Below are 27,865 nucleotides of genomic sequence, written 5' to 3'. Positions count from 1 at the left end.
CAACACTGAAGGAATATTAGGGACTTGAATAAAAATGACTTTGAGGTAAGTTCAGTAAGGCAACGCAATCATCACAAGATCTCAGAACTGCGTGAATGCCATGCGTGTTACTGTATTACACTTATTTGTTTTTAAATTGATAAATAATATTGGTTATTTCATTAACTTTCACTTTTCATATAATTACGCTATTTTTCAGATTCCGCTTGTTCGCAGACGACAGCTGCTCCCCAGTTACGACTGACGTCACATCCAGTCCATCCTGGAAGGAGATCGAGACTGTGCTGACTCCTTGTCGCTCAGCAGATGACAGTGTGGACTCCGGCATTGGATCAAGTGTAAAACTATCGGTACGTATATAATCTTATAAATTTAATGGGAAATTATTTCTGTAAAACATGCATACGCGTATTGTTTCATAGGTCAGAATAAAAATAAACGAAATGATTTTGTAAATCAGTTCTGTTAAAATATACCAGCCGTTATTACATACAATGGTTCATTTAATTAATTATTATTCAAAATATTAATCCAATATTCCAAATAGTAATTTTACTTTTCTTCATATCAGATCAAGCTTCCGTCACGCAAACGCTGTTTATCTCGTACATTCATCGCAAGGAAGAGTCTCTTCTCGGGAAAGCGTCCAGCCGACGCCGATGAAGCTCAGTCGCCGTTGAAAAAGAAATCTAAAAGCGATGACGTCATAACTGAAGCTCCCTCAACTGATGACATCATAACCGCCGTTGAGCGTCTGGGATCACATGACCTGATAGCCGATGGATCACGTGGCTACACACTTTCCACAATCCCTGGTAAACACAGCGAACTCAAATCCATCAGCGCAGACACGATGGCGGAAGTCTTGAATGGAGTCTACAGCGACCGCCTGCATAAGGTGACGATCGTGGACTGTCGATATCCGTACGAGTTCGAAGGAGGTCACATCCGCGGTGCAGTTAACATGTACACGAGGGACGCTGTAAATAGTCTCCTGGAGACCCAGACGACAGCAGGGAAACGTCACGTGCTCATCTTCCACTGTGAATTCTCGTCCGAGCGCGGACCAAGAATGTACCGGCACTTGCGCAGTCAGGATCGAGCCTTGAATCAGGATCATTACCCGAAACTGAACTTCCCGGAAGTGTACCTCCTCCACGGTGGATACAAAGCCTTCTATGAATCCCACGGTGACCTATGTGACCCCGATAGCTACACTCCCATGTTGCACCTAGATCACTGCGCGGACCTACGTCACTTCCGTGTCAAGTCCAAAACGTGGACCGCCGGTAGTGAGAAAGTCAGCAGCAGGCGACATCGCAGTCGGATTTTCCCTTCCGGTCTAGACTTTTAGTAACGTTAGATATTATTTGTACGTGTGCCATTGTTATAACAAGTGCAATATTTGTTGTTTTATATTTTTTATGTGTTATTGGATACCTTTATTAATAAAGTGATTGAATGCAATACCCAGTTTTGTTATTCTGACGTTGTTTTTTTTATCACGATATGATCGTAATAAACAGAAACCCCGTACTTAATCTATGTATGAGAAGCTATCTCTATTAGTTATTTTGTTGAGAAAACGATTATAAAACACCTAAACAGTTTTAATATATTCCCAATGCGGAAGAATCTTTATTCTCCATATTTAATGAAGTAACCCTCTGTCTTTTTTCTAATAAATCAACTGTTTCCATGATTTACTAGGTAAGATGACACTTAATAAAATTCCCACAGGATCTCACACGGCAAACTATTGATTTATTTTTCTACTACTAAAGTATTTCTTCATTTTTTCAGATTGTGCGTTCCAATTGTCATTTCAATGACGAATGTGTACTCTTTCGCAAATTGCAAATAAAAACAATTGCCGGGACAACTAGCTCAGTTGATAGAGCGCTGAACGAAAAAACTCGAGGATCGCGGGTTCGGCTCCGTCACATAGATTTGTGTGCAATTGTCAAGATTTGTCATTGATAACCCGACAAACCCATACAAAGCGTTATTTCTCTATTAATTATCCGCGCTATGACTGAAGTGCTGTTGAAAACAGCGATAACCCCATAAATAATTAACAAACAAACAACAAACAATATAAGTATAAAAAATACAATTCGCGTAAATGCAAATATCGACTAAAATAATATTTTGGCAGTGAAATTCCGACAAAAGCCCAGTACCACATTCAATGCAGCCAAAAAGTTCATACTTTTACTTCGTAAGCAACGAAATCTTGCTGCCACTAACACAGTGTATGGAAATAACCACATTGACATATTTGCGAATACTAAGGTGCTTTTATTCCAGAAGAGAAAAGGAACTCTTTAAAAATAGGTACTTCTTTCGAATGGACCTCGCACTGATACATAATAGCATCATGATTCAGTAGAATTTATCCTAATAGGCCAGCTCCCAAGTATATCATTATATGATTCGGTATAATAGAAACATTGCAAATATATCGCATTAGAGCGGACACAAGAAATCGATCAACACATTTAATCGTTTTCGCGTTTAGCTTTTTAAAGTGTTCTGTTCGTGGAGTTCATCAAAATGCCATATAACATATCAATGAGAGTTCGGGAATACAAAAAAATCAACGTTTATTGAAAAACAAGAAAAGATCAGAATTCTGCAAGTTATAATTCGTATACAATATCATTTGACAAATAACAAGGAAACTCTATTTGTGATTGCAATAAAGAATGCAGTCTACGACCCTCGGCAATTTGTTAGCAATCTGTTTTTCACACGTGACACATTACGTAGATTTCTCACGTGACAAGCTCGACTCCCAGCCCAGTCAATGCCATCAGTAATTAACAACTCGTTAATGAGCGAAGATGGAAATCATTTCCTCTTTGTATCGTGTATAAATATACCACTCCTTTCAAATTCAATAAATATCACTATCGCTTTGAGCACTTTTACATGTACATCTCTCTGTATCAACACTGAAGGAATATTAGGGACTTGAATAAAAATGACTTTGAGGTAAGTTCAGTAAGGCAACGCAAGATCTCAAAACTGCGTGAATGCCATGCGTGTTACTGTATTACACTTATTTGTTTTTAAATTGATAAATAATATTGGTTATTTCATTAACTTTCACTTTTCATATAATAACGCTATATTTCAGATTCCGCTTGTTCGCAGACGACAGCTGCTCCCCAGTTACGACTGACGTCACATCCAGTCCATCCTGGAAGGAGATCGAGACTGTGCTGACTCCTTGTCGCTCAGCAGATGACAGTGTGGACTCCGGCATTGGATCAAGTGTAAAACTATCGGTACGTATATAATCTTATAAATTTAATGGGAAATTATTTCTGTAAAACATGCACACGCGTATTGTTTCATAGGTCAGAATAAAAATAAACGAAATGATTTTGTAAATCAGTTCTGTTAAAATATACCAGCCGTTATTACATACAATGGTTCATTTAATTAATTATTATTCAAAATATTAATCCAATATTCCAAATAGTAATTTTACTTTTCTTCATATCAGATCAAGCTTCCGTCACGCAAACGCTGTTTATCTCGAACATTCATCGCAAGGAAGAGTCTCTTCTCGGGAAAGCGTCCAGCCGATGCCGATGAAGCGCAGTCGCCGTTGAAAAAGAAATCTAAAAGCGATGACGTCATAACTGAAGCTCCCTCAACTGATGACATCATAACCGCCGTTGAGCGTCTGGGATCACATGACCTGATAGCCGATGGATCACGTGGCTACACACTTCCCACAATCCCTGGTAAACACAGCGACCTCAAATCCATCAGCGCAGACACGATGGCGGAAGTCTTGAATGGAGTCTACAGCGACCGCCTGCATAAGGTGACGATCGTGGACTGTCGATATCCGTACGAGTTCGAAGGAGGTCACATCCGCGGTGCAGTTAACATGTACACGAGGGACGCTGTAAATAGTCTCCTGGGGACCCAGACGACAGCAGGGAAACGTCACGTGCTCATCTTCCACTGTGAATTCTCGTCCGAGCGCGGACCAAGAATGTACCGGCACTTGCGCAGTCAGGATCGAGCCTTGAATCAGGATCATTACCCGAAACTGAACTACCCGGAAGTGTACCTCCTCCACGGTGGATACAAAGCCTTCTATGAATCCCACGGTGACCTATGTGACCCCGATAGCTACACTCCCATGTTGCACCTAGATCACTGCGCGGACCTACGTCACTACCGTGTCAAGTCCAAAACGTGGACCGCCGGTAGTGAGAAAGTCAGCAGCAGGCGACATCGCAGTCGGATTTTCCCTTCCGGTCTAGACTTTTAGTAACGTTAGATATTATTTGTACGTGTGCCATTGTTATAACAAGTGCAATATTTGTTGTTTTATATTGTTTATGTGTTATTGGATACCTTTATTAATAAAGTGATTGAATGCAATACCCAGTTTTGTTATTCTGACGTTGTTGTTTTTTTATCACGATATGATCGTAATAAACAGAAACCCCGTACTTAATCTATGTATGAGAAGTTATCTCTATTAGTTATTTTGTTGAGAAAACGATTATAAAACACCTTAACAGTTTTAATATATTCTCAATGCGGAAGAATCTTTATTCTCCATATTTAACGAAGTAACCCTCTGTCTTTTTTCTAATAAATCAACTGTTTCCATGATTTACTAGGTAAGATGACACTTAATAAAATTCTCCCAGGATCTCACACGGCAAACTATCGATTTATTTTTCTACTACTAAAGTATTTCTTGTTTTTTCAGATTGTGCGTTCCAATTGTCATTTCAATGACGAATGTGTACTCTTTCGCAAATTGCAAATAAAAACAATTGTCGGGACAACTAGCTCAGTTGATAGAGCGCTGAACGAAAAACTCGAGGATCGCGGGTTCGATCCTCGGCTCCGTCACATAGATTTGTGTGCAATTGTCAAGATTTGTCCTTGATAACCCGACACACCCATACAAAGCGTTATTTCTCTATTAATTATCCGCGCTATGACTGAAGTGCTGTTGAAAACAGCGATAACCCCATAAATAATTAACAAACAAACAACAAACAATATAAGTATAAAAAAATACAATTCGCGTAAATGCAAATATCGACTAAAATAATATTTTGGCAGTGAAATTCCGACAAAAGCCCAGTACCACATTCAATGCAGCCAAAAAGTTCATATTTTTACTTCGTAAGCAACGAAATCTTGCTGCCACTCACACAGTGTATGGAAATAACCACATTGACATATTTGCGAATACTAAGGTGCTTTTATTCCAGAAGAGAAAAGGAACTCTTTAAAAATAGGTACTTCTTTCAAATGGACCTCGCACTGATACATAATAGCATCATGATTCAGTAGAATTTATCCTAATAGGCAAACTCCTACGTATATCATTATATGATTCGGTATAATAGCAACATTGCAAATATAGCGCATTAGAGCGGACACAAGAAATCGATCAACACATTTAATCGTTTTCGCGTTTAGCTTTTTAAAGTGTTCTGTTCGTGGAGTTCATCAAAATGCCATATAACATATCAATGAGAGTTCGGGAATACAAAAAAAATCAACGTTTATTGAAAAACAACAAAAGATCAGAATTCTGCAAGTTATAATTCGTATACAATATCATTTGACAAATAACAAGGAAACTCAATTTGTGATTGCAATAAAGAATGCAGTCTACGACCCTCGGCGATTTGTTAGCAATCTGTTTTTCACACGTGACACATTACGTAGATTTCTCACGTGACAAGCTCGACTCCCAGCCCAGTCAATGCCATCAGTAATTAACAACTCGTTAATGAGCGAAGATGGAAATCATTTCCTTCAAATTTCCTCACAGCGACCTCAAATCCATCAGCGCAGACACGATGGCGGAAGTCTTAAGTGGAGTCTACAGCGACCGCCTGCATAAGGTGACGATCGTGGACTGTCGATATCCGTACGAGTTCGAAGGAGGTCACATCCGCGGTGCAGTAAACATGTACACGAGGGACGCTGTAAATAGTCTCCTGGGGACCCAGACGACAGCAGGGAAACGTCACGTGCTCATCTTCCACTGTGAATTCTCGTCCGAGCGCGGACCAACAATGTACCGGCACTTGCGCAGTCAGGATCGAGCCTTGAATCAGGATCATTACCCGAAACTGAACTTCCCGGAAGTGTACCTCCTCCACGGTGGATACAAAGCCTTCTATGAATCCCACGGTGACCTATGTGACCCCGATAGCTACACTCCCATGTTGCACCTAGATCACTGCGCGGACCTACGTCACTTCCGTGTCAAGTCCAAAACGTGGACCGCCGGTAGTGAGAAAGTCAGCAGCAGGCGACATCGCAGTCGGATTTTCCCTTCCGGTCTAGACTTTTAGTAACGTTAGATATTATTTGTACGTGTGCCATTGTTATAACAAGTGCAATATTTGTTGTTTTATATTGTTTATGTGTTATTGGATACCTTTATTAATAAAGTGATTGAATGCAATACCCAGTTTTGTTATTCTGACGTTGTTTTTTTTTATCACGATATGATCGTAATAAACAGAAACCCCGTACTTAATCTATGTATGAGAAGTTATCTCTATTAGTTATTTTGTTGAGAAACGATTATAAAACACCTTAACAGTTTTAATATATTCTCAATGCGGAAGAATCTTTATTCTCCATATTTAACGAAGTAACCCTCTGTCTTTTTTCTAATAAATCAACTGTTTCCATGATTTACTAGGTAAGATGACACTTAATAAAATTCCCACAGGATCACACACGGCAAACTATCGATTTATTTTTCTACTACTAAAGTTTTTTTTTAGATTGTGCGTTCCAATTGTCATTTCAATGACGAATGTGTACTCTTTCGCAAATTGCAAATAAAAACAATTGTCGGGACAACTAGCTTAGTTGATAGAGCGCTGAACGAAAAACTCGAGGATCGCGGGTTCGATCCTCGGCTCCGTCACATAGATTTGTGTGCAATTGTCAAGATTTGTCCTTGATAACCCGACACATCCATACAAAGCGTTATTTCTCTATTAATTATCCGCGCTATGACTGAAGTGCTGTTGAAAACAGCTATAACCCCATAAATAATTAACAAACAAACAACAAACAATATAAGTATAAAAAAATACAATTCGCGTAAATGCAAATATCGACTAAAATAATATTTTGGCAGTGAAATTCCGACAAAAGCCCAGTACCACATTCAATGCAGCCAAAAAGTTCATATTTTTACTTCGTAAGCAACGAAATGTTGCTGCCACTCACACAGTGTATGGAAATAACCACATTGACATATTTGCGAATGCTAAGGTGCTTTTATTCCAGAAGTGAAAAGGAACTCTTTAAAAATAGGTACTTCTTTCGAATGGACCTCGAACTGAAACATAATAGCATCATGATTCAGTAGAATTTATCCTAATAGGCAAACTCCTACGTATATCATTATATGATTCGGTATAATAGCAACATTGCAAATATAGCGCATTAGAGCGGACACAAGAAATCGATCAACACATTTAATCGTTTTCGCGTTTAGCTTTTTAAAGTGTTCTGTTCGTGGAGTTCATCAAAATGCCATATAACATATCAATGAGAGTTCGGGAATACAAAAAAAATCAACGTTTATTGAAAAACAAGAAAAGATCAGAATTCTGCAAGTTATAATTCGTATACAATATCATTTGACAAATAACAAGGAAACTCAATTTGTGATTGCAATAAAGAATGCAGTCTACGACCCTCGGCGATTTGTTAGCAATCTGTTTTTCACACGTGACACATTACGTAGATTTCTCACGTGACAAGCTCGACTCCCAGCCCAGTCAATGCCATCAGTAATTAACAACTCGTTAATGAGCGAAGATGGAAATCATTTCCTTCAAATTTCCTCACAGCGACCTCAAATCCATCAGCGCAGACACGATGGCGGAAGTCTTAAGTGGAGTCTACAGCGACCGCCTGCATAAGGTGACGATCGTGGACTGTCGATATCCGTACGAGTTCGAAGGAGGTCACATCCGCGGTGCAGTAAACATGTACACGAGGGACGCTGTAAATAGTCTCCTGGGGACCCAGACGACAGCAGGGAAACGTCACGTGCTCATCTTCCACTGTGAATTCTCGTCCGAGCGCGGACCAAGAATGTACCGGCACTTGCGAAGTCAGGATCGAGCCTTGAATCAGGATCATTACCCGAAACTGAACTTCCCGGAAGTGTACCTCCTCCACGGTGGATACAAAGCCTTCTATGAATCCCACGGTGACCTATGTGACCCCGATAGCTACACTCCCATGTTGCACCTAGATCACTGCGCGGACCTACGTCACTTCCGTGTCAAGTCCAAAACGTGGACCGCCGGTAGTGAGAAAGTCAGCAGCAGGCGACATCGCAGTCGGATTTTCCCTTCCGGTCTAGACTTTTAGTAACGTTAGATATTATTTGTACGTGTGCCATTGTTATTACAAGTGCAATATTTGTTGTTTTATATTGTTTATGTGTTATTGGATACCTTTATTAATAAAGTGATTGAATGCAATACCCAGTTTTGTTATTCTGACGTTGTTTTTTTTATCACGATATGATCGTAATAAACAGAAACCCCGTACTTAATCTATGTATGAGAAGTTATCTCTATTAGTTATTTTGTTGAGAAAACGATTATAAAACACCTTAACAGTTTTAATATATTCTCAATGCGGAAGAATCTTTATTCTCCATATTTAACGAAGTAACCCTCTGTCTTTTTTCTAATAAATCAACTGTTTCCATGATTTACTAGGTAAGATGACACTTAATAAAATTCCCACAGGATCTCACACGGCAAACTATCGATTTATTTTTCTACTACTAAAGTTTTTTTTTAGATTGTGCGTTCCAATTGTCATTTCAATGACGAATGTGTACTCTTTCGCAAATTGCAAATAAAAACAATTGTCGGGACAACTAGCTCAGTTGATAGAGCGCTGAACGAAAAACTCGAGGATCGCGGGTTCGATCCTCGGCTCCGTCACATAGATTTGTGTGCAATTGTCAAGATTTGTCCTTGATAACCCGACACACCCATACAAAGCGTTATTTCTCTATTAATTATCCGCGCTATGACTGAAGTGCTGTTGAAAACAGCGATAACCCCATAAATAATTAACAAACAAACAACAAACAATATAAGTATAAAAAATACAATTCGCGTAAATGCAAATATCGACTAAAATAATATGTTGGCAGTGAAATTCCGACAAAAGCCCAGTACCACATTCAATGCAGCCAAAAAGTTCATATTTTTACTTCGTAAGCAACGAAATGTTGCTGCCACTCACACAGTGTATGGAAATAACCACATTGACATATTTGCGAATACTAAGGTGCTTTTATTCCAGAAGAGAAAAGGAACTCTTTAAAAATAGGTACTTCTTTCGAATGGACCTCGCACTGATACATAATAGCATCATGATTCAGTAGAATTTATCCTAATAGGCAAACTCCTACGTATATCATTATATGATTCGGTATAATAGCAACATTGCAAATATATCGCATTAGAGCGGACACAAGAAATCGATCAACACATTTAATCGTTTTCGCGTTTAGCTTTTTAAAGTGTTCTGTTCGTGGAGTTCATCAAAATGCCATATAACATATCAATGAGAGTTCGGGAATACAAAAAAAATCAACGTTTATTGAAAAACAAGAAAAGATCAGAATTCTGCAAGTTATAATTCGTATACAATATCATTTGACAAATAACAAGGAAACTCAATTTGTGATTGCAATAAAGAATGCAGTCTACGACCCTCGGCGATTTGTTAGCAATCTGTTTTTCACACGTGACACATTACGTAGATTTCTCACGTGACAAGCTCGACTCCCAGCCCAGTCAATGCGATCAGTAATTAACAACTCGTTAATGAGCGAAGATGGAAATCATTTCCTCTTTGTATCGTGTATAAATATACCACTCCTTTCAAATTCAATAAATATCACTATCGCTTTGAGCACTTTTACATGTACATCTCTCTGTATCAACACTGAAGGAATATTAGGGACTTGAATAAAAATGACTTTGAGGTAAGTTCAGTAAGGCAACGCAATCATCACAAGATCTCAGAACTGCGTGAATGCCATGCGTGTTACTGTATTACACTTATTTGTTTTTAAATTGATAAATAATATTGGTTATTTCATTAACTTTCACTTTTCATATAATTACGCTATTTTTCAGATTCCGCTTGTTCGCAGACGACAGCTGCTCCCCAGTTACGACTGACGTCACATCCAGTCCATCCTGGAAGGAGATCGAGACTGTGCTGACTCCTTGTCGCTCAGCAGATGACAGTGTGGACTCCGGCATTGGATCAAGCGTTACACTATCGGTACGTATATAATCTTATTAATTTAATGGGAAATTATTTCTGTAAAACATGCACACGTGTATTGCTTCATAGGTCAGTATAAAAATAAACGAAATGATTTTGTAAATCAGTTCTGTTAAAATATACCAGCCGTTATTACATACAATGGTTCATTTAATTAATTATTAATGAAAATATTAATCCAATATTCCAAATAGTAATTTTACTTTTCTTTAATTCAGATCAAGCTTCCGTCACGCAAACGCTGTTTATCTCGTACATTCATCGCAAGGAAGAGTCTTTTCTCGGGAAAGCGTCCAGCCGACGCCGATGAAGCGCAGTCGCCGTTGAAAAAGAAATCTAAAAGCGATGACGTCATAACTGAAGCTCCCTCAACTGATGACATCATAACCGCCGTTGAGCGTCTGGAATCACATGACCTGATAGCCGATGGATCACGTGGCTACACACTTCCCACAATCCCTGGTAAACACAGCGACCTCAAATCCATCAGCGCAGACACGATGGCGGAAGTCTTGAATGGAGTCTACAGCGACCGCCTGCATAAGGTGACGATCGTGGACTGTCGATATCCGTACGAGTTCGAAGGAGGTCACATCCGCGGTGCAGTTAACATGTACACGAGGGACGCTGTAAATAGTCTCCTGGAGACCCAGACGACAGCAGGGAAACGTCACGTGCTCATCTTCCACTGTGAATTCTCGTCCGAGCGCGGACCAAGAATGTACCGGCACTTGCGCAGTCAGGATCGAGCCTTGAATCAGGATCATTACCCGAAACTGAACTTCCCGGAAGTGTACCTCCTCCACGGTGGATACAAAGCCTTCTATGAATCCCACGGTGACCTATGTGACCCCGATAGCTACACTCCCATGTTGCACCTAGATCACTGCGCGGACCTACGTCACTTCCGTGTCAAGTCCAAAACGTGGACCGCCGGTAGTGAGAAAGTCAGCAGCAGGCGACATCGCAGTCGGATTTTCCCTTCCGGTCTAGACTTTTAGTAACGTTAGATATTATTTGTACGTGTGCCATTGTTATAACAAGTGCAATATTTGTTGTTTTATATTGTTTATGTGTTATTGGATACCTTTATTAATAAAGTGATTGAATGCAATACCCAGTTTTGTTATTCTGACGTTGTTTTTTTTATCACGATATGATCGTAATAAACAGAAACCCCGTACTTAATCTATGTATGAGAAGTTATCTCTATTAGTTATTTTGTTGAGAAAACGATTATAAAACACCTTAACAGTTTTAATATATTCTCAATGCGGAAGAATCTTTATTCTCCATATTTAACGAAGTAACCCTCTGTCTTTTTTCTAATAAATCAACTGTTTCCATGATTTACTAGGTAAGATGACACTTAATAAAATTCCCACAGGATCTCACACGGCAAACTATCGATTTATTTTTCTACTACTAAAGTATTTCTTCTTTTTTTCAGATTGTGCGTTCCAATTGTCATTTCAATGACGAATGTGTACTCTTTCGCAAATTGCAAATAAAAACAATTGTCGGGACAACTAGCTCAGTTGATAGAGCGCTGAACGAAAAACTCGAGGATCGCGGGTTCGATCCTCGGCTCCGTCACATAGATTTGTGTGCAATTGTCAAGATTTGTCCTTGATAACCCGACACACCCATACAAAGCGTTATTTCTCTATTAATTATCCGCGCTATGACTGAAGTGCTGTTGAAAACAGCGATAATCCCATAAATAATTAACAAACAAACAACAAACAATATAAGTATAAAAAATACAATTCGCGTAAATGCAAATATCGACTAAAATAATATTTTGGCAGTGAAATTCCGACAAAAGCCCAGTACCACATTCAATGCAGCCAAAAAGTTCATATTTTTACTTCGTAAGCAACGAAATCTTGCTGCCACTCACACAGTGTATGGAAATAACCACATTGACATATTTGCGAATACTAAGGTGCTTTTATTCCAGAAGAGAAAAGGAACTCTTTAAAAATAGGTACTTCTTTCGAATGGACCTCGCACTGATACATAATAGCATCATGATTCAGTAGAATTTATCCTAATAGGCAAACTCCTACGTATATCATTATATGATTCGGTATAATAGCAACATTGCAAATATATCGCATTAGAGCGGACACAAGAAATCGATCAACACATTTAATCGTTTTCGCGTTTAGCTTTTTAAAGTGTTCTGTTCGTGGAGTTCATCAAAATGCCATATAACATATCAATGAGAGTTCGGGAATACAAAAAAATCAACGTTTATTGAAAAACAAGAAAAGATCAGAATTCTGCAAGTTATAATTCGTATACAATATCATTTGACAAATAACAAGGAAACTCAATTTGTGATTGCAATAAAGAATGCAGTCTACGACCCTCGGCGATTTGTTAGCAATCTGTTTTTCACACGTGACACATTACGTAGATTTCTCACGTGACAAGCTCGACTCCCAGCCCAGTCAATGCCATCAGTAATTAACAACTCGTTAATGAGCGAAGATGGAAATCATTTCCTCTTTGTATCGTGTATAAATATACCACTCCTTTCAAATTCAATAAATATCACTATCGCTTTGAGCACTTTTACATGTACATCTCTCTGTATCAACACTGAAGGAATATTAGGGACTTGAATAAAAATGACTTTGAGGTAAGTTCAGTAAGGCAACGCAATCATCACAAGATCTCAGAACTGCGTGAATGCCATGCGTGTTACTGTATTACACTTATTTGTTTTTAAATTGATAAATAATATTGGTTATTTCATTAACTTTCACTTTTCATATAATTACGCTATTTTTCAGATTCCGCTTGTTCGCAGACGACAGCTGCTCCCCAGTTACGACTGACGTCACATCCAGTCCATCCTGGAAGGAGATCGAGACTGTGCTGACTCCTTGTCGCTCAGCAGATGACAGTGTGGACTCCGGCATTGGATCAAGCGTTAAACTATCGGTACGTATATAATCTTATAAATTTAATGGGAAATTATTTCTGTAAAACATGCACACGTGTATTGCTTCATAGGTCAGTATAAAAATAAACGAAATGATTTTGTAAATCAGTTCTGTTAAAATATACCAGCCGTTATTACATACAATGGTTCATTTAATTAATTATTAATTAAAATATTAATCCAATATTCCAAATAGTAATTTTACTTTTCTTTAATTCAGATCAAGCTTCCGTCACGCAAACGCTGTTTATCTCGTACATTCATCGCAAGGAAGAGTCTCTTCTCGGGAAAGCGTCCAGCCGACGCCGATGAAGCGCAGTCGCCGTTGAAAAAGAAATCTAAAAGCGATGACGTCATAACTGAAGCTCCCTCAACTGATGACATCATAACCGCCGTTGAGCGTCTGGAATCACATGACCTGATAGCCGATGGATCACGTGGCTACACACTTCCCACAATCCCTGGTAAACACAGCGACCTCAAATCCATCAGCGCAGACACGATGGCGGAAGTCTTGAATGGAGTCTACAGCGACCGCCTGCATAAGGTGACGATCGTGGACTGTCGATATCCGTACGAGTTCGAAGGAGGTCACATCCGCGGTGCAGTTAACATGTACACGAGGGACGCTGTAAATAGTCTCCTGGAGACCCAGACGACAGCAGGGAAACGTCACGTGCTCATCTTCCACTGTGAATTCTCGTCCGAGCGCGGACCAAGAATGTACCGGCACTTGCGCAGTCAGGATCGAGCCTTGAATCAGGATCATTACCCGAAACTGAACTTCCCGGAAGTGTACCTCCTCCACGGTGGATACAAAGCCTTCTATGAATCCCACGGTGACCTATGTGACCCCGATAGCTACACTCCCATGTTGCACCTAGATCACTGCGCGGACCTACGTCACTTCCGTGTCAAGTCCAAAACGTGGACCGCCGGTAGTGAGAAAGTCAGCAGCAGGCGACATCGCAGTCGGATTTTCCCTTCCGGTCTAGACCTTTAGTAACGTTAGATATTATTTGTACGTGTGCCATTGTTATAACAAGTGCAATATTTGTTGTTTTATATTGTTTATGTGTTATTGGATACCTTTATTAATAAAGTGATTGAATGCAATACCCAGTTTTGTTATTCTGACGTTGTTTGTTTTTATCACGATATGATCGTAATAAACAGAAACCCCGTACTTAATCTATGTATGAGAAGTTATCTCTATTAGTTATTTTGTTGAGAAAACGATTATAAAACACCTAAACAGTTTTAATATATTCTCAATGCGGAAGAATCTTTATTCTCCATATTTAACGAAGTAACCCTCTGTCTTTTTTCTAATAAATCAACTGTTTCCATGATTTACTAGGTAAGATGACACTTAATAAAATTCCCACAGGATCTCACACGGCAAACTATCGATTTATTTTTCTACTACTAAAGTATTTCTTTTTTTTCAGATTGTGCGTTCCAATTGTCATTTCAATGACGAATGTGTACTCTTTCGCAAATTGCAAATAAAAACAATTGTCGGGACAACTAGCTCAGTTGATAGAGCGCTGAACGAAAAACTCGAGGATCGCGGGTTCGATCCTCGGCTCCGTCACATAGATTTGTGTGCAATTGTCAAGATTTGTCCTTGATAACCCGACACACCCATTCAAAGCGTTATTTCTCTATTAATTATCCGCGCTATGACTGAAGTGCTGTTGAAAACAGCTATAACCCCATAAATAATTAACAAACAAACAACAAACAATATAGGTATAAAAAATACAATTCGCGTAAATGCAAATATCGACTAAAATAATATTTTGGCAGTGAAATTCCGACAAAAGCCCAGTACCACATTCAATGCAGCCAAAAAGTTCATACTTTTACTTCGTAAGCAACGAAATGTTGCTGCCACTCACACAGTGTATGGAAATAACCACATTGACATATTTGCGAATACTAAGGTGCTTTTATTCCAGAAGAGAAAAGGAACTCTTTAAAAATAGGTACTTCTTTCGAATGGACCTCGCACTGATACATAATAGCATCATGATTCAGTAGAATTTATCCTAATAGGCAAACTCCTACGTATATCATTATATGATTCGGTATAATAGCAACATTGCAAATATATCGCATTAGAGCGGACACAAGAAATCGATCAACACATTTAATCGTTTTCGCGTTTAGCTTTTTAAAGTGTTCTGTTCGTGGAGTTCATCAAAATGCCATATAACATATCAATGAGAGTTCGGGAATACAAAAAAAATCAACGTTTATTGAAAAACAAGAAAAGATCAGAATTCTGCAAGTTATAATTCGTATACAATATCATTTGACAAATAACAAGGAAACTCAATTTGTGATTGCAATAAAGAATGCAGTCTACGACCCTCGGCGATTTGTTAGCAATCTGTTTTTCACACGTGACACATTACGTAGATTTCTCACGTGACAAGCTCGACTCCCAGCCCAGTCAATGCCATCAGTAATTAACAACTCGTTAATGAGCGAAGATGGAAATCATTTCCTCTTTGTATCGTGTATAAATATACCACTCCTTTCAAATTCAATAAATATCACTATCGCTTTGAGCACTTTTACATGTACATCTCTCTGTATCAACACTGAAGGAATATTAGGGACTTGAATAAAAATGACTTTGAGGTAAGTTCAGTAAGGCAACGCAATCATCACAAGATCTCAAAACTGCGTGAATGCCATGCGTGTTACTGTATTACACTTATTTGTTTTTAAATTGATAAATAATATTGGTTATTTCATTAACTTTCACTTTTCATATAATTACGCTATTTTTCAGATTCCGCTTGTTCGCAGACGACAGCTGCTCCCCAGTTACGACTGACGTCACATCCAGTCCATCCTGGAAGGAGATCGAGACTGTGCTGACTCCTTGTCGCTCAGCAGATGACAGTGTGGACTCCGGCATTGGATCAAGCGTTAAAACTATCGGTACGTATATAATCTTATAAATTTAATGGGAAATTATTTCTGTAAAACATGCACACGTGTATTGCTTCATAGGTCAGTATAAAAATAAACGAAATGATTTTGTAAATCAGTTCTGTTAAAATATACCAGCCGTTATTACATACAATGGTTCATTTAATTAATTATTAATAAAAATATTAATCCAATATTCCAAATAGTAATTTTACTTTTCTTTAATTCAGATCAAGCTTCCGTCACGCAAACGCTGTTTATCTCGTACATTCATCGCAAGGAAGAGTCTTTTCTCGGGAAAGCGTCCAGCCGACGCCGATGAAGCTCAGTCGCCGTTGAAAAAGAAATCTAAAAGCGATGACGTCATAACTGAAGCTCCCTCAACTGATGACATCATAACCGCCGTTGAGCGTCTGGAATCACATGACCTGATAGCCGATGGATCACGTGGCTACACACTTCCCACAATCCCTGGTAAACACAGCGAACTCAAATCCATCAGCGCAGACACGATGGCGGAAGTCTTGAATGGAGTCTACAGCGACCGCCTGCATAAGGTGACGATCGTGGACTGTCGATATCCGTACGAGTTCGAAGGAGGTCACATCCGCGGTGCAGTTAACATGTACACGAGGGACGCTGTAAATAGTCTCCTGGAGACCCAGACGACAGCAGGGAAACGTCACGTGCTCATCTTCCACTGTGAATTCTCGTCCGAGCGCGGACCAAGAATGTACCGGCACTTGCGCAGTCAGGATCGAGCCTTGAATCAGGATCATTACCCGAAACTGAACTTCCCGGAAGTGTACCTCCTCCACGGTGGATACAAAGCCTTCTATGAATCCCACGGTGACCTATGTGACCCCGATAGCTACACTCTCATGTTGCACCTAGATCACTGCGCGGACCTACGTCACTTCCGTGTCAAGTCCAAAACGTGGACCGCCGGTAGTGAGAAAGTCAGCAGCAGGCGACATCGCAGTCGGATTTTCCCTTCCGGTCTAGACTTTTAGTAACGTTAGATATTATTTGTACGTGTGCCATTGTTATAACAAGTGCAATATTTGTTGTTTTATATTTTTTATGTGTTATTGGATACCTTTATTAATAAAGTGATTGAATGCAATACCCAGTTTTGTTATTCTGACGTTGTTTTTTTTATCACGATATGATCGTAATAAACAGAAACCCCGTACTTAATCTATGTATGAGAAGCTATCTCTATTAGTTATTTTGTTGAGAAAACGATTATAAAACACCTAAACAGTTTTAATATATTCCCAATGCGGAAGAATCTTTATTCTCCATATTTAACGAAGTAACCCTCTGTCTTTTTTCTAATAAATCAACTGTTTCCATGATTTACTAGGTAAGATGACACTTAATAAAATTCCCACAGGATCTCACACGGCAAACTATTGATTTATTTTTCTACTACTAAAGTATTTCTTCATTTTTTCAGATTGTGCGTTCCAATTGTCATTTCAATGACGAATGTGTACTCTTTCGCAAATTGCAAATAAAAACAATTGTCGGGACAACTAGCTCAGTTGATAGAGCGCTGAACGAAAAACTCGAGGATCGCGGGTTCGATCCTCGGCTCCGTCACATAGATTTGTGTGCAATTGTCAAGATTTGTCCTTGATAACCCGACACACCCATACAAAGCGTTATTTCTCTATTAATTATCCGCGCTATGACTGAAGTGCTGTTGAAAACAGCGATAACCCCATAAATAATTAACAAACAAACAACAAACAATATAAGTATAAAAAAATACAATTCGCGTAAATGCAAATATCGACTAAAATAATATTTTGGCAGTGAAATTCCGACAAAAGCCCAGTACCACATTCAATGCAGTCAAAAAGTTCATATTTTTACTTCGTAAGCAACGAAATCTTGCTGCCACTCACACAGTGTATGGAAATAACCACATTGACATATTTGCGAATACTAAGGTGCTTTTATTCCAGAAGAGAAAAGGAACTCTTTAAAAATAGGTACTTCTTTCAAATGGACCTCGCACTGATACATAATAGCATCATGATTCAGTAGAATTTATCCTAATAGGCAAACTCCTACGTATATCATTATATGATTCGGTATAATAGCAACATTGCAAATATATCGCATTAGAGCGGACACAAGAAATCGATCAACACATTTAATCGTTTTCGCGTTTAGCTTTTTAAAGTGTTCTGTTCGTGGAGTTCATCAAAATGCCATATAACATATCAATGAGAGTTCGGGAATACAAAAAAAATCAACGTTTATTGAAAAACAAGAAAAGATCAGAATTCTGCAAGTTATAATTCGTATACAATATCATTTGACAAATAACAAGGAAACTCAATTTGTGATTGCAATAAAGAATGCAGTCTACGACCCTCGGCGATTTGTTAGCAATCTGTTTTTCACACGTGACACATTACGTAGATTTCTCACGTGACAAGCTCGACTCCCAGCCCAGTCAATGCCATCAGTAATTAACAACTCGTTAATGAGCGAAGATGGAAATCATTTCCTTCAAATTTCCTCACAGCGACCTCAAATCCATCAGCGCAGACACGATGGCGGAAGTCTTAAGTGGAGTCTACAGCGACCGCCTGCATAAGGTGACGATCGTGGACTGTCGATATCCGTACGAGTTCGAAGGAGGTCACATCCGCGGTGCAGTAAACATGTACACGAGGGACGCTGTAAATAGTCTCCTGGGGACCCAGACGACAGCAGGGAAACGTCACGTGCTCATCTTCCACTGTGAATTCTCGTCCGAGCGCTGACCAACAATGTACCGGCACTTGCGCAGTCAGGATCGAGCCTTGAATCAGGATCATTACCCGAAACTGAACTTCCCGGAAGTGTACCTCCTCCACGGTGGATACAAAGCCTTCTATGAATCCCACGGTGACCTATGTGACCCCGATAGCTACACTCCCATGTTGCACCTAGATCACTGCGCGGACCTACGTCACTTCCGTGTCAAGTCCAAAACGTGGACCGCCGGTAGTGAGAAAGTCAGCAGCAGGCGACATCGCAGTCGGATTTTCCCTTCCGGTCTAGACTTTTAGTAACGTTAGATATTATTTGTACGTGTGCCATCGTTATAACAAGTGCAATATTTGTTGTTTTATATTGTTCATGTGTTATTGGATACCTTTATTAATAAAGTGATTGAATGCAATACCCAGTTTTGTTATTCTGACGTTGTTTTTTTTTATCACGATATGATCGTAATAAACAGAAACCCCGTACTTAATCTATGTATGAGAAGTTATCTCTATTAGTTATTTTGTTGAGAAAACGATTATAAAACACCTTAACAGTTTTAATATATTCTCAATGCGGAAGAATCTTTATTCTCCATATTTAACGAAGTAACCCTCTGTCTTTTTTCTAATAAATCAACTGTTTCCATGATTTACTAGGTAAGATGACACTTAATAAAATTCCCACAGGATCACACACGGCAAACTATCGATTTATTTTTCTACTACTAAAGTTTTTTTTTAGATTGTGCGTTCCAATTGTCATTTCAATGACGAATGTGTACTCTTTCGCAAATTGCAAATAAAAACAATTGTCGGGACAACTAGCTTAGTTGATAGAGCGCTGAACGAAAAACTCGAGGATCGCGGGTTCGATCCTCGGCTCCGTCACATAGATTTGTGTGCAATTGTCAAGATTTGTCCTTGATAACCCGACACATCCATACAAAGCGTTATTTCTCTATTAATTATCCGCGCTATGACTGAAGTGCTGTTGAAAACAGCTATAACCCCATAAATAATTAACAAACAAACAACAAACAATATAAGTATAAAAAAATACAATTCGCGTAAATGCAAATATCGACTAAAATAATATTTTGGCAGTGAAATTCCGACAAAAGCCCAGTACCACATTCAATGCAGCCAAAAGTTGATATTTTTACTTCGTAAGCAACGAAATGTTGCTGCCACTCACACAGTGTATGGAAATAACCACATTGACATATTTGCGAATGCTAAGGTGCTTTTATTCCAGAAGAGAAAAGGAACTCTTTAAAAATAGGTACTTCTTTCGAATGGACCTCGAACTGAAACATAATAGCATCATGATTCAGTAGAATTTATCCTAATAGGCAAACTCCTACGTATATCATTATATGATTCGGTATAATAGCAACATTGCAAATATAGCGCATTAGAGCGGACACAAGAAATCGATCAACACATTTAATCGTTTTCGCGTTTAGCTTTTTAAAGTGTTCTGTTCGTGGAGTTCATCAAAATGCCATATAACATATCAATGAGAGTTCGGGAATACAAAAAAAATCAACGTTTATTGAAAAACAACAAAAGATCAGAATTCTGCAAGTTATAATTCGTATACAATATCATTTGACAAATAACAAGGAAACTCAATTTGTGATTGCAATAAAGAATGCAGTCTACGACCCTCGGCGATTTGTTAGCAATCTGTTTTTCACACGTGACACATTACGTAGATTTCTCACGTGACAAGCTCGACTCCCAGCCCAGTCAATGCCATCAGTAATTAACAACTCGTTAATGAGCGAAGATGGAAATCATTTCCTTCAAATTTCCTCACAGCGACCTCAAATCCATCAGCGCAGACACGATGGCGGAAGTCTTAAGTGGAGTCTACAGCGACCGCCTGCATAAGGTGACGATCGTGGACTGTCGATATCCGTACGAGTTCGAAGGAGGTCACATCCGCGGTGCAGTAAACATGTACACGAGGGACGCTGTAAATAGTCTCCTGGGGACCCAGACGACAGCAGGGAAACGTCACGTGCTCATCTTCCACTGTGAATTCTCGTCCGAGCGCGGACCAAGAATGTACCGGCACTTGCGAAGTCAGGATCGAGCCTTGAATCAGGATCATTACCCGAAACTGAACTTCCCGGAAGTGTACCTCCTCCACGGTGGATACAAAGCCTTCTATGAATCCCACGGTGACCTATGTGACCCCGATAGCTACACTCCCATGTTGCACCTAGATCACTGCGCGGACCTACGTCACTTCCGTGTCAAGTCCAAAACGTGGACCGCCGGTAGTGAGAAAGTCAGCAGCAGGCGACATCGCAGTCGGATTTTCCCTTCCGGTCTAGACTTTTAGTAACGTTAGATATTATTTGTACGTGTGCCATTGTTATTACAAGTGCAATATTTGTTGTTTTATATTGTTCATGTGTTATTGGATACCTTTATTAATAAAGTGATTGAATGCAATACCCAGTTTTGTTATTCTGACGTTGTTTTTTTTTATCACGATATGATCGTAATAAACAGAAACCCCGTACTTAATCTATGTATGAGAAGTTATCTCTATTAGTTATTTTGTTGAGAAAACGATTATAAAACACCTTAACAGTTTTAATATATTCTCAATGCGGAAGAATCTTTATTCTCCATATTTAACGAAGTAACCCTCTGTCTTTTTTCTAATAAATCAACTGTTTCCATGATTTACTAGGTAAGATGACACTTAATAAAATTCCCACAGGATCTCACACGGCAAACTATCGATTTATTTTTCTACTACTAAAGTTTTTTTTTAGATTGTGCGTTCCAATTGTCATTTCAATGACGAATGTGTACTCTTTCGCAAATTGCAAATAAAAACAATTGTCGGGACAACTAGCTCAGTTGATAGAGCGCTGAACGAAAAACTCGAGGATCGCGGGTTCGATCCTCGGCTCCGTTACATAGATTTGTGTGCAATTGTCAAGATTTGTCCTTGATAACCCGACACACCCATACAAAGCGTTATTTCTCTATTAATTATCCGCGCTATGACTGAAGTGCTGTTGAAAACAGCGATAACCCCATACATAATTAACAAACAAACAATATAAGTATAGAAAAATACAATTCGCGTAAATGCAAATATCGACTAAAATAATATTTTGGCAGTGAAATTCCGACAAAAGCCCAGTACCACATTCAATGCAGCCAAAAAGTTCATATTTTTACTTCGTAAGCAACGAAATGTTGCTGCCACTCACACAGTGTATGGAAATAACCACATTGACATATTTGCGAATACTAAGGTGCTTTTATTCCAGAAGAGAAAAGGAACTCTTTAAAAATAGGTACTTCTTTCGAATGGACCTCGCACTGATACATAATAGCATCATGATTCAGTAGAATTTATCCTAATAGGCAAACTCCTACGTATATCATTATATGATTCGGTATAATAGCAACATTGCAAATATATCGCATTAGAGCGGACACAAGAAATCGATCAACACAATTAATCGTTTTCGCGTTTAGCTTTTTAAAGTGTTCTGTTCGTGGAGTTCATCAAAATGCCATATAACATATCAATGAGAGTTCGGGAATACAAAAAAAATCAACGTTTATTGAAAAACAAGAAAAGATCAGAATTCTGCAAGTTATAATTCGTATACAATATCATTTGACAAATAACAAGGAAACTCAATTTGTGATTGCAATAAAGAATGCAGTCTACGACCCTCGGCGATTTGTTAGCAATCTGTTTTTCACACGTGACACATTACGTAGATTTCTCACGTGACAAGCTCGACTCCCAGCCCAGTCAATGCGATCAGTAATTAACAACTCGTTAATGAGCGAAGATGGAAATCATTTCCTCTTTGTATCGTGTATAAATATACCACTCCTTTCAAATTCAATAAATATCACTATCGCTTTGAGCACTTTTACATGTACATCTCTCTGTATCAACACTGAAGGAATATTAGGGACTTGAATAAAAATGACTTTGAGGTAAGTTCAGTAAGGCAACGCAATCATCACAAGATCTCAGAACTGCGTGAATGCCATGCGTGTTACTGTATTACACTTATTTGTTTTTAAATTGATAAATAATATTGGTTATTTCATTAACTTTCACTTTTCATATAATTACGCTATTTTTCAGATTCCGCTTGTTCGCAGACGACAGCTGCTCCCCAGTTACGACTGACGTCACATCCAGTTCATCCTGGAAGGAGATCGAGACTGTGCTGACTCCTTGTCGCTCAGCAGATGACAGTGTGGACTCCGGCATTGGATCAAGCGTTACACTATCGGTACGTATATAATCTTATTAATTTAATGGGAAATTATTTCTGTAAAACATGCACACGTGTATTGCTTCATAGGTCAGTATAAAAATAAACGAAATGATTTTGTAAATCAGTTCTGTTAAAATATACCAGCCGTTATTACATACAATGGTTCATTTAATTAATTATTAATGAAAATATTAATCCAATATTCCAAATAGTAATTTTACTTTTCTTTAATTCAGATCAAGCTTCCGTCACGCAAACGCTGTTTATCTCGTACATTCATCGCAAGGAAGAGTCTTTTCTCGGGAAAGCGTCCAGCCGACGCCGATGAAGCACAGTCGCCGTTGAAAAAGAAATCTAAAAGCGATGACGTCATAACTGAAGCTCCCTCAACTGATGACATCATAACCGCCGTTGAGCGTCTGGAATCACATGACCTGATAGCCGATGGATCACGTGGCTACACACTTCCCACAATCCCTGGTAAACACAGCGACCTCAAATCCATCAGCGCAGACACGATGGCGGAAGTCTTGAATGGAGTCTACAGCGACCGCCTGCATAAGGTGACGATCGTGGACTGTCGATATCCGTACGAGTTCGAAGGAGGTCACATCCGCGGTGCAGTTAACATGTACACGAGGGACGCTGTAAATAGTCTCCTGGAGACCCAGACGACAGCAGGGAAACGTCACGTGCTCATCTTCCACTGTGAATTCTCGTCCGAGCGCGGACCAAGAATGTACCGGCACTTGCGCAGTCAGGATCGAGCCTTGAATCAGGATCATTACCCGAAACTGAACTTCCCGGAAGTGTACCTCCTCCACGGTGGATACAAAGCCTTCTATGAATCCCACGGTGACCTGTGTGACCCCGATAGCTACACTCCCATGTTGCACCTAGATCACTGCGCGGACCTACGTCACTTCCGTGTCAAGTCCAAAACGTGGACCGCCGGTAGTGAGAAAGTCAGCAGCAGGCGACATCGCAGTCGGATTTTCCCTTCCGGTCTAGACTTTTAGTAACGTTAGATATTATTTGTACGTGTGCCATTGTTATAACAAGTGCAATATTTGTTGTTTTATATTGTTCATGTGTTATTGGATACCTTTATTAATAAAGTGATTGAATGCAATACCCAGTTTTGTTATTCTGACGTTGTTTTTTTTTATCACGATATGATCGTAATAAACAGAAACCCCGTACTTAATCTATGTATGAGAAGTTGTCTCTATTAGTTATTTTGTTGAGAAAACGATTATAAAACACCTTAACAGTTTTAATATATTCTCAATGCGGAAGAATCTTTATTCTCCATATTTAACGAAGTAACCCTCTGTCTTTTTTCTAATAAATCAACTGTTTCCATGATTTACTAGGTAAGATGACACTTAATAAAATTCCCACAGGATCTCACACGGCAAACTATCGATTTATTTTTCTACTACTAAAATATTTCTTTTTTTTCAGATTGTGCGTTCCAATTGTCATTTCAATGACGAATGTGTACTCTTTCGCAAATTGCAAATAAAAACAATTGTCGGGACAACTAGCTCAGTTGATAGAGCGCTGAACGAAAAACTCGAGGATCGCGGGTTCGATCCTCGGCTCCGTCACATAGATTTGTGTGCAATTGTCAAGATTTGTCCTTGATAACCCGACACACCCATTCAAAGCGTTATTTCTCTATTAATTATCCGCGCTATGACTGAAGTGCTGTTGAAAACAGCTATAACCCCATAAATAATTAACAAACAAACAACAAACAATATAGGTATAAAAAAATACAATTCGCGTAAATGCAAATATCGACTAAAATAATATTTTGGCAGTGAAATTCCGACAAAAGCCCAGTACCACATTCAATGCAGCCAAAAAGTTCATACTTTTACTTCGTAAGCAACGAAATGTTGCTGCCACTCACACAGTGTATGGAAATAACCACATTGACATATTTGCGAATACTAAGGTGCTTTTATTCCAGAAGAGAAAAGGAACTCTTTAAAAATAGGTACTTCTTTCGAATGGACCTCGCACTGATACATAATAGCATCATGATTCAGTAGAATTTATCCTAATAGGCAAACTCCTACGAATATCATTATATGATTCGGTATAATAGCAACATTGCAAATATATCGCATTAGAGCGGACACAAGAAATCGATCAACACATTTAATCGTTTTCGCGTTTAGCTTTTTAAAGTGTTCTATTCGTGGAGTTCATCAAAATGCCATATAACATATCAATGAGAGTTCGGGAATACAAAAAAAAATCAACGTTTATTGAAAAACAAGAAAAGATCAGAATTCTGCAAGTTATAATTCGTATACAATATCATTTGACAAATAACAAGGAAACTCAATTTGTGATTGCAATAAAGAATGCAGTCTACGACCCTCGGCGATTTGTTAGCAATCTGTTTTTCACACGTGACACATTACGTAGATTTCTCACGTGACAAGCTCGACTCCCAGCCCAGTCAATGCGATCAGTAATTAACAACTCGTTAATGAGCGAAGATGGAAATCATTTCCTCTTTGTATCGTGTATAAATATACCACTCCTTTCAAATTCAATAAATATCACTATCGCTTTGAGCACTTTTACATGTACATCTCTCTGTATCAACACTGAAGGAATATTAGGGACTTGAATAAAAATGACGTTGAGGTAAGTTCAGTAAGGCAACGCAATCATCACAAGATCTCAGAACTGCGTGAATGCCATGCGTGTTACTGTATTACACTTATTTGTTTTTAAATTGATAAATAATATTGGTTATTTCATTAACTTTCACTTTTCATATATTTACGCTATTTTTCAGATTCCGCTTGTTCGCAGACGACAGCTGCTCCCCAGTTACGACTGACGTCACATCCAGTCCATCCTGGAAGGAGATCGAGACTGTGCTGACTCCTTGTCGCTCAGCAGATGACAGTGTGGACTCCGGCATTGGATCAAGCGTTAAACTATCGGTACGTATATAATCTTATAAATTTAATGGGAAATTATTTCTGTAAAACATGCACACGTGTATTGCTTCATAGGTCAGAATAAAAATAAACGAAATGATTTTGTAAATCAGTTCTGTTAAAATATACCAGCCGTTATTACATACAATGGTTCATTTAATTAATTATTAATCAAAATATTAATCCAATATTCCAAATAGTAATTTTACTTTTCTTTAATTCAGATCAAGCTTCCGTCACGCAAACGCTGTTTATCTCGTACATTCATCGCAAGGAAGAGTCTTTTCTCGGGAAAGCGTCCAGCCGACGCCGATGAAGCGCAGTCGCCGTTGAAAAAGAAATCTAAAAGCGATGACGTCATAACTGAAGCTCCCTCAACTGATGACATCATAACTGCCGTTGAGCGTCTGGAATTACATGACCTGATAGCCGATGGATCACGTGGCTACACACTTCCCACAATCCCTGGTAAACACAGCGACCTCAAATCCATCAGCGCAGACACGATGGCGGAAGTCTTGAATGGAGTCTACAGCGACCGCCTGCATAAGGTGACGATCGTGGACTGTCGATATCCGTACGAGTTCGAAGGAGGTCACATCCGCGGTGCAGTTAACATGTACACGAGGGACGCTGTAAATAGTCTCCTGGAGACCCAGACGACAGCAGGGAAACGTCACGTGCTCATCTTCCACTGTGAATTCTCGTCCGAGCGCGGACCAAGAATGTACCGGCACTTGCGCAGTCAGGATCGAGCCTTGAATCAGGATCATTACCCGAAACTGAACTTCCCGGAAGTGTACCTCCTCCACGGTGGATACAAAGCCTTCTATGAATCCCACGGTGACCTATGTGACCCCGATAGCTACACTCCCATGTTGCACCTAGATCACTGCGCGGACCTACGTCACTTCCGTGTCAAGTCCAAAACGTGGACCGCCGGTAGTGAGAAAGTCAGCAGCAGGCGACATCGCAGTCGGATTTTCCCTTCCGGTCTAGACTTTTAGTAACGTTAGATATTATTTGTACGTGTGCCATTGTTATAACAAGTGCAATATTTGTTGTTTTATATTGTTTATGTGTTATTGGATACCTTTATTAATAAAGTGATTGAATGCAATACCCAGTTTTGTTATTCTGACGTTGTTTTGTTTATCACGATATGATCGTAATAAACAGAAACCCCGTAATTAATCTATGTATGAGAAGTTATCTCTATTAGTTATTTTGTTGAGAAAACGATTATAAAACACCTTAACAGTTTTAATATATTCTCAATGCGGAAGAATCTTTGTTCTCCATATTTAACGAAGTAACCCTCTGTCTTTTTTCTAATAAATCAACTGTTTCCATCATTTGCTAGGTAAGATGACACTTAATAAAATTCCCACAGGATCTCACACGGCAAACTATCGATTTATTTTTCTACTACTAAAGTATTTCTTCTTTCTTTTAGATTGTGCGTTCCAATTGTAATTTCAATGACGAATGTGTTTTCTTTCGCAAATTGCAAATAAAAACAATTGCCGGGACAACTAGCTCAGTTGATAGAGCGCTGAACGAAAAACTCGA

At 39.1% G+C, this 27,865-nt stretch overlaps 5 protein-coding genes across 5 annotated transcripts; all 5 read left to right on the top strand.

Moving 5' to 3' along the window:
• The first annotated feature begins 34 nt into the window (after positions 1-34).
• On the top strand, positions 35-14,321 carry LOC127872442 (M-phase inducer phosphatase-like). The gene is made up of 3 exons (XM_052415774.1): positions 35-45; positions 194-350; positions 13,539-14,321. The coding sequence occupies exons 1-3, from the start codon at positions 35-37 to the stop codon at positions 14,319-14,321; spliced, it is 951 nt and encodes a 316-aa protein (XP_052271734.1).
• A 1,638-nt stretch (positions 14,322-15,959) lies between these two features.
• Positions 15,960-17,320, top strand: LOC127872441 (M-phase inducer phosphatase-like). The gene is made up of 3 exons (XM_052415773.1): positions 15,960-15,970; positions 16,125-16,263; positions 16,498-17,320. The coding sequence occupies exons 1-3, from the start codon at positions 15,960-15,962 to the stop codon at positions 17,278-17,280; spliced, it is 933 nt and encodes a 310-aa protein (XP_052271733.1). The 3' UTR covers positions 17,281-17,320.
• A 3,513-nt stretch (positions 17,321-20,833) lies between these two features.
• On the top strand, positions 20,834-21,394 carry LOC127872440 (M-phase inducer phosphatase-like). The gene has a single exon (XM_052415772.1). The coding sequence runs from the start codon at positions 20,834-20,836 to the stop codon at positions 21,392-21,394; it is 561 nt and encodes a 186-aa protein (XP_052271732.1).
• Positions 21,395-23,020: 1,626 nt separating this feature from the next.
• On the top strand, positions 23,021-24,394 carry LOC127872439 (M-phase inducer phosphatase-like). Its single transcript, XM_052415771.1, has 3 exons — positions 23,021-23,031; positions 23,186-23,336; positions 23,558-24,394. Exons 1-3 carry the CDS (start codon positions 23,021-23,023, stop codon positions 24,338-24,340), a joined length of 945 nt encoding a protein of 314 aa, XP_052271731.1. The 3' UTR covers positions 24,341-24,394.
• A 1,586-nt stretch (positions 24,395-25,980) lies between these two features.
• Positions 25,981-27,340, top strand: LOC127872438 (M-phase inducer phosphatase-like). The gene is made up of 3 exons (XM_052415770.1): positions 25,981-25,991; positions 26,146-26,296; positions 26,518-27,340. Exons 1-3 carry the CDS (start codon positions 25,981-25,983, stop codon positions 27,298-27,300), a joined length of 945 nt encoding a protein of 314 aa, XP_052271730.1. The 3' UTR covers positions 27,301-27,340.
• The last annotated feature ends 525 nt before the right edge of the window (positions 27,341-27,865 follow it).

This window comes from Dreissena polymorpha, chromosome 3 (genome assembly GCF_020536995.1).
Source record: "Dreissena polymorpha isolate Duluth1 chromosome 3, UMN_Dpol_1.0, whole genome shotgun sequence".
Classification (NCBI taxonomy): domain Eukaryota; kingdom Metazoa; phylum Mollusca; class Bivalvia; order Myida; family Dreissenidae; genus Dreissena; species Dreissena polymorpha.
This window is presented reverse-complemented; position numbering and strand designations above follow the sequence as displayed.